The following is a 7,130-nucleotide window of genomic DNA, read 5'->3' as shown; positions in this document are numbered from 1 at the left end:
ATTCTGACGAAGAGGTGAGCCGCTGCATCCTACTTAAAACACGTATTTAATAACCGGCCTGCTTTTTTTCTCTTTACCTCGCCAGTTTCGCAGAAACTTCCGACTGTCACGGTAGGTTGCAAATGCTCTTGCTGCCGAATTCGCGAAGTCGCCGCACTACCCTTCAAGAAGAGACCACGGAGGCCTACCCCCCAAGTCCCCTGAAGAGCATGTCCTGTCCTTTCTGTGGTGAAGTATTACAATTATTTAGCAGTAAAGAGAGAAGCTTAGATGTAAGATGAGTGCCCTACTCGTGAAGCTCTGCAACAAACTCAGGCGTGTGAAATTGTCGTACTCGCTCGCCAACGCGCCCCGACAGCGTACGCATCGACCGGGTGCTGGCGGAGTTGTGCTGGAAGAAAAGCAAGAGATCAGGGCGCAGGAGGTGCAGTTGAACAGATGAAAATTTACAAAGGGGAGGGGGGAGAAAATAATATGCAAGGGCAGGAAACGCGGTGAGAGAGTTTGGGCCTGCATTTGTTGCCGAGCTTCACGAGTACGGCACGCATATCACGACGCCTTATAGAGTTCACGTAGACTTCACATACGTAGAAATTGGAGGTGAAATGCGCGCATATGACCTCGCAAGAATTAACATGGTCTCGAGTAAGGGGGGGGGGGGGAGGAGGAGGGGGTAATTTCACTTTTACGAGGCGCCTGTCGAAATTTTAAGGGCATGAAATTCACGGCACATGTACCCGGGAGCAAAGCCTGAACTTGAATGCACTAATGCGCTACGTGAAGGTTTACAACTTTTTCACTAAATGCTTATGCTGCCTGGAATTTGCTTTTTACGTGCCACTGATCTTCCATTAGTCCCAGGCTCAAGTACATTTCAGTTGCCGAATCGCACTCGATTCTATTTGCTCATTTTCTTCATTCAATTCTTGCATGTGCTGCTTTAAGGCATTCTAGGGGTAAAATACTGCACGTCTGCACCAAATGTGCTCTGAAGCTTGTTCAGACAACTGGGCAGATGTGGATTATTCCGATACTTCGCTCAATGCTTGTTGGCAAGGTAAAATGCTTGTTTACCATTTAAGATTATTATAGAGTTATCACATTTCTTGCAGGTATGCCGCCAACAAATCCTGCATACGGGATGTTGCAGGACGTTTTGAAGTTGGGGAAAGCACGCACCACAGGATGATGTATCGAGTCATGGATTTCCTTCTCGACATTGCCCCCCGCATCGTGACCTTCCCAGATGACATGGAGAAACTTGCCACCGAGTTTAAGCAGGTAAGAAAAACCCCACTTTCAATTTCAACTGCAAAAATGGTTTTGATTTAATCAAAGCTGCATGTCAGTCACTTACCATCGGAATGATTCTTCAAAGCTGTGTTTTTATTCATGAAGGCGATGTAACTTCTGGTAAACATAGTATATACAGGGCACCCTTGAATTTGGTGTATAACAGTAAGGTTGGAACAAGCAGTGAGTTATCATTTATGCTGCATGGGGCTGTTGAAGAGCTCGCAAAGCCATTGTTTTCAGTTACATTGTAAGTTCTTCACACCTGCACGTAGTAGAGTTTGCGAAAACATGTCAAGCTGAAGCTCTCGGCTACTATGCGTAATGACCCTTTGCTGGAACTGTAGATGCATTTCACGCTATATTACGCACATAACCATGCCAATGAATTTACGTTGTACTGTACAAAACGAACAGATACAAGTACAAAACCAACATCCAAGGAAATCATATGAAAATGAGCTGTTCTTGAAGAATTATGGCACGACTTCACTTGCTACTTTGTTAGCTCATTTTGCTCTTTGTGTGAAACGTTCTAACATTTTTTTTTCCAACTTTTAGGTTTCAGGGTTTCCGGACACTATTGGCTGCATTGACGGAAGCTATATTCCGGTTAGGTGCCCTGTTGGTAAGGTGCGGTCAGTGTATGTGAACCGGCACCACTACCCATCCTTGACACTGCAGGGAATATGCGATAACCGGAAGAGGTTCCTAGATGCCAGCACTGGTGCACCCAGTAAAATTCACGACTCCAGGATCTTCCGGCTTTCAACCATTTCGAAGAAACTGCCTCAACTCTGCGCTGGGAAATACCACATTCTTGGGGACGCAGCGTACCCATCTCGCGAGTTTCTGATGACTCCCATTCGAGACTATGGAAGCCTCGATGCCTCTGACAAGGCATTTAATGCCAAACTTTCATCTACCCGAGTGCTAATTGAAAATGCGTTTGGGGAGTTAAAGGGTAGGTTTCGGCAGCTACAGCGTGTGGACCTCACGACAGTAGACAACATGACGAAATTTATTCTCGCATGTTGTGTCCTCCACAACATCTGCATTGACAACGGTGACTCACCTGATGGTCTAGTTCCAGACATGCATGTGAACTCTCAGGGTGCTAATGATCCGAACCCTAGTGCAGCCAGAGTCTACAGCGGAACACCCAGAGAAGAGAGCCTCTTACGGGCACTTGCTGATGTTAAGAGAGAAAAACTGAAATCCAAGATGGGGCTAAAGAGGAGGCAGCCACAAAATCTGTCTTAATGGAAGCATACTGCTCAAACATTAAATGCAACGCTTAAGCAGCGTCTGATTTTGCCAATGTTCAGGGACATTATTGTTGAGTATGAAATAAACAGTCATGAAAACATGTTCCTCCAAAGTGCACCTCTTTATTGCTTGAACCCCAGGGCCTCGCGGATGAGCTGAAGTTTGTCTTCGTGCATCTTGCGGCGCTCCTGGCGTTCTTGAATGCGCTCAGCTCGCCGCTCGGCGCGCCTCTTCTCCTTTTCTTTTTCCAGCTCTTCCCTGCGAGCCGCTCGCTCTGCACTAATAGCTCGCATTTGGTCAAAAAAATATTGCATCTGCTGCATACGACTGGTACTAGCACGAAGTTCCCTTTTCTTGGCATCTGCTGGCCCTTTTGTGCTTTGCCCACTGTCTGAACCGCTCGCCGGAGTACTGGAGATTTCAGGTGAAGTTGAGGGTACATCAGATGAGCTGTCGGAACTTGATGAAGTTGCCTTGTACGTCGCTCCATAAGAGTCCCTTTGGACTTCGGGCTCGAGGCTGTCATCAATGCTTTCAATTTTTCGCATTTCATCGTCGAATGGGACGGGGCAAGGTTGAGCACCGGACTTGTTGTTATTATCGCACGCTTTTCTCTTTTGCCTCCTTACCGTTTTTACGCGATTTTCACATTGCTGTGGCGTTTTGCTGCATCCAAGCACATCAGCCAGATCCTGGGAAACCTGTTTAAAAAGCATCTTCTTGTTCTTAAACTTTTTGAAAGGGCCAACTTGAGGGAAGTATTTATAGTAATAGTCTAATAGGAGTTTAGTTTCCCCTGGTGTCCACTCAGGAGCTGAAATAGAAATAAGGCTAGCTTTAAAGCACATGTGTCGGGCACTGCAGCGGTAGAAGCTCACCTCCGCCACCTCTTTTCCCTTGTGGCGCTGGGCCCGTTCCCATCTCGCCGGCGTTTGATGAAGTGGTGGTTTCTGCACGTGAAAAATAAGTGCGAGTGTAAAAAATCTGCCGAGGTTCCTATTCTGTGCGACGTCAAATGATTATGGTGTTCTGTTCGCGAAGTAAACGTCTCCTGGTGCGATGAATGTAGCATGTCATCAGCCCTAGCTGAACGCAAACATAAAGATGTTTGTTTTGTAAACTCAAACAGGCATACAAATAATTTCAAAGCGTCAACCAGTAGAAGTGACGATAAACGTCAGAAGAAAGTTCGACAGTACAGCACAAAAGTGCGGCCCCGTGACGTATACATACGCAAATTACGTGCTCCGTCCTCGTCCGTCGTTTTCTCACACACCGCGACGCTCCCGCTACCTGAAATGGGCCATTCAGCACGAGAAATTAAAAAAAAAAACTGGCAAAAAGTATTGCGAAATATGGCCTCTGCTTGTTAGTTATTGGCGCTTACCGTGGGGATTCTCGTCAATGCTCTCCCGCGCGGCCAAGGCATCGACAACGACTGTAGTGAGCACAAACAAAGCCGTTAGATTGACGCTGTTATCGCTCGCAGCTAATTTTTGCGAGACACAATGCTTACCTGGTGTAGCGCGTAGTGGTGACCCCTTTATCATGGAGATGAACATCCGCTCGGCTTCATCATTCATCGCCATGAGGAAGGCAAACACAAAACCAAAGGCACGTGTCTGGCGAAACTGGCGCGGAATAACTGCGTGCGGACGAGAGCGCGCGAAATGCTCCGTGGAGCAAGCGCGGGAAAAGTTTGGTCACATGACCCTTGACATCACGCCCTCTCTCTCTTTTCTCTGCTCCCGGAGCAGCGCGAATGTTTCATTCGCGGAACGAAAGCACACGTCCCCGTTACTCCTGTGTGCTGCTCTGGCTGCTCGCTGCACTTGCTCCTGTTCGCCCAATGGAATTCGCCATGAGTGTGAGTGGTGGAGACGAGTGGCCAGTGGGAGCACGAGTGAGTGTGAGTAAGGGCGGAGTGGCGAGCGTGAGTGTGAGTGAGTGCGTTAGGATAAATATATTTTTTTCAGTGAGTGTGAATGAGTGGCATCTAGTTTTGCCGAGCTATGTTAGAATACGCCTGTACCGTCTGGAACCCTTATAAAGTATCTGAAATTTGCACACTTGAATCTGTTCAGAAAAAAAATGCATTCGTTATATTTTCCGCCGTTTCGATTGCAGCTTTTCGCCGTCATCCCACCTTGCTACACTAGAATTACAACCCCAGTCCGAGCGCCGTGAACGCGAATGTCTTAAACTTTTACATATTCTTACGAATACTCCGCGCTACTCACAACAGAACCGCTATTTGTCGCCCGATAAACTTACATCTACTAGAAATAGCCACAAACTCAACCTTGCAACTTTTCCTCCACGAACTAATCTATTTAAGTACACCTTCTTCCCGCGAACAATTGAAAAATGGAACCTACTACTAGGTGAAATTAGGTCATTGCCTTTGGGAAAATTTTTGCAGAATTTAAATTCATTGTGCTATGTCAGTTTTGCATAATTTCAATGTCTTGCTGTACTTATTATCTATTATGTCTAAACTTTATGAATAAGTGAATTTAAATGTGTTGTGTTTTTATATGTGTTATTCTGTGAAGAAAAGTGTTTTGCATTCTATGTACCAACCCACTCCTGCGGTAGCCTAATTGGGCTGCAGTATGTATAAATAAATAAATAAATAAATAAATAAATAAATAAATAAACGACATTTAGCCGCACGCGGTGAAGAACCGCTTCGTCATGCTTGGAAAGTTCGTCAGGCATCCTAAAGTTCCCGTGCGGGTCTATGGAGTGAAGCGGCGCGCAATTTTGTGCGCAACAGCCCACATAGATCGCTGAAATCTCCAGGCAGCCTTGGGCGCAAGGGCAGAAGCATCTTATCTGGAGAACGGTATCGGTATCACTGGCCCGTACAGATCATGCGCTATCGATGCCGCAGTGTTCGCCTTGACGTTCCCAGTTATACCGCAGTGGGCAGGAATCCACTGAAGCTCTACATGATGGTGTGCATTTAGAGCGTGTAAGTGCAATGCATGGATGTCGAAAACAAGCTGATCTTTTGGGTACAATTGGGAACACTTGGTTCTAAAGGGCTGTTTTCGTCACCCTATCCTATCCGCTGACTTGGTTGTCACTAGACATTAGCAATCCCGCAGGGCTAAATTTAACGGATTGCTATGCTGCTTAACCTATAACCCATGCTTGAACACACGAAACGTCGATATCAACTATGAAAGGCGTGACAATCAGAATTTCGAATGCCCGGATAACCCGAAAATGGCTCAGGTTTAAAACTTGTAAACCTAATTATCGCGAGCAAACGCAAGGACTATGCACACAGTGCTTCGTAAAAGTTCGCTTTTGCGTGAGATTTCGCCGCCTCCCGCCTAGCTATATCTACTAAATCATTGGATTCCTACCATCGCTTTGAAAGGCACACACACATTGCCCAGCCGGTGCGCCAGCGATGCCGACACTGAGGAAACAATCGCCCGCAAAGCACCGCTTTCGTCTGCGTGCTTCCTGTGTTTCGTGTGTAAATTCAGCCTTATCACATATATCAGCTGTTCAACGCTGGCCTAGAGACATGACACCCCAGCTGTGAAGCTCAGAGAAAGCGAAGCAATTAGGAAGGCGCGGCTTGCGCTCTGGCGGCTGGTCATTGCGACGCCACGAATGACCTCAAATGATGTAACAGCTCATGGTGCTTCCTCTTCTGCTCCACTCAGGGTATAGACCTTCACGAATACTTAAAGAATACGTTACATGGGTTAGACTACGCAATGCAGCCGCAATATATACCTTTCGATTAATTTATTTTATCGAGCCCTTATAGAACAATCCAGTGTTGTACACGTTTCTCCAAAATAGGAACGAAAGCTCGTTCCTCGTTCCTTGCCAATTTTGAAACGAGTTCCCGTTACAAGTTCCTTTATTGCGAAAGGAACGCGTTCCAGTTCCACTTCGAAAATTGGAACGTGTCGTTACATTAACGTTACAATTAGGTTTTTAAATTAAAATGTAGTATCGAATAATCCTGGGTAGAAATTGAGTGAGACATTTAAAAATCACATCGAACTACGTATATTATGAGAATATTAACACCACCGGCCGCAGATTATCTGGAGATAAAGATAATCAAAAGAAACGCTCCTAGGCGAATTTTTTCAGGGAGCACCGGACAAACTCCAGACGGCTCGGGGACATTTCGGTGCAGGATATTTCGGTGCGGAAATTTCGGTGTCCAAATTTCGGCGACCAAATTATCCGGTGCTTGCCTGTTTACGACAGCCGTTATATTTTTATTTCCGCTTAACGTGGGCTATGGAGAACAATCTGGAGCAGTGAATTTATTTTTTTGATTGATGCCATGTTCCATCTTTGCCAGGTATTTTTAGAAATTCTACATTTCTATATTTTGTTTCGTACCTCTTCCTGGGGCACCTGTTATGCAGCCGATTGAATTCTTTAGCACACGTTTTTTTTTCATCTATGAGAGGTTGTTAATTTATATTCGCTCTTTTTTTAGCTAAGACAATAACCCGTATTTACGATGGTCCACCGCCTCTTTTGTATTTTTTTAAATCACACCCTCAAATTACATAAATTAC

General features: G+C 45.7%; 1 protein-coding gene across 2 annotated transcripts; it reads right to left on the bottom strand.

Annotated features, from left to right (window-relative positions):
• Nucleotides 1-2,541: 2,541 nt before the first annotated feature.
• LOC144140813 (uncharacterized) lies at nt 2,542-4,423 on the bottom strand. Of its 2 annotated transcripts, XM_077672327.1 has the most exons (4): nt 3,950-4,423; nt 3,796-3,855; nt 3,441-3,512; nt 2,542-3,376 (listed from the first exon to the last, which is right to left on the bottom strand). In XM_077672327.1, the coding sequence occupies exons 1-4, from the start codon at nt 4,149-4,151 to the stop codon at nt 2,685-2,687; spliced, it is 1,026 nt and encodes a 341-aa protein (XP_077528453.1). In that variant the 5' UTR covers nt 4,152-4,423; the 3' UTR covers nt 2,542-2,684. The 2 variants fall into 2 exon arrangements, with proteins under 2 accessions (XP_077528453.1, XP_077528454.1); XM_077672328.1 differs by having other exon boundaries at nt 3,233-3,512.
• Nucleotides 4,424-7,130: the final 2,707 nt, after the last annotated feature.

Source organism: Haemaphysalis longicornis, unplaced genomic scaffold, assembly GCF_048455015.1.
Source record: "Haemaphysalis longicornis isolate Haplotype H1 unplaced genomic scaffold, Haemaphysalis longicornis Haplotype H1 scaffold_50, whole genome shotgun sequence".
In the NCBI taxonomy this organism is placed as follows: domain Eukaryota; kingdom Metazoa; phylum Arthropoda; class Arachnida; order Ixodida; family Ixodidae; genus Haemaphysalis; species Haemaphysalis longicornis.
This window is presented reverse-complemented; position numbering and strand designations above follow the sequence as displayed.

Bases quoted from the DNA above. Each gene is read 5' to 3' on its own strand.
- LOC144140813 (XM_077672327.1), bottom strand. From the start codon at position 4,151: ATGGCGATGAATGATGAAGCCGAGCGGATGTTCATCTCCATGATAAAG. The intron at 3,856-3,949 runs GTAAGCGCCAAT...GGCCCATTTCAG, and splicing joins CATTGACGAGAATCCCCACG to GTAGCGGGAGCGTCGCGGTG. The intron at 3,513-3,795 runs GTATGTATACGT...TTTCACGTGCAG, and splicing joins GGACGGAGCACGTAATTTGC to AAACCACCACTTCATCAAAC.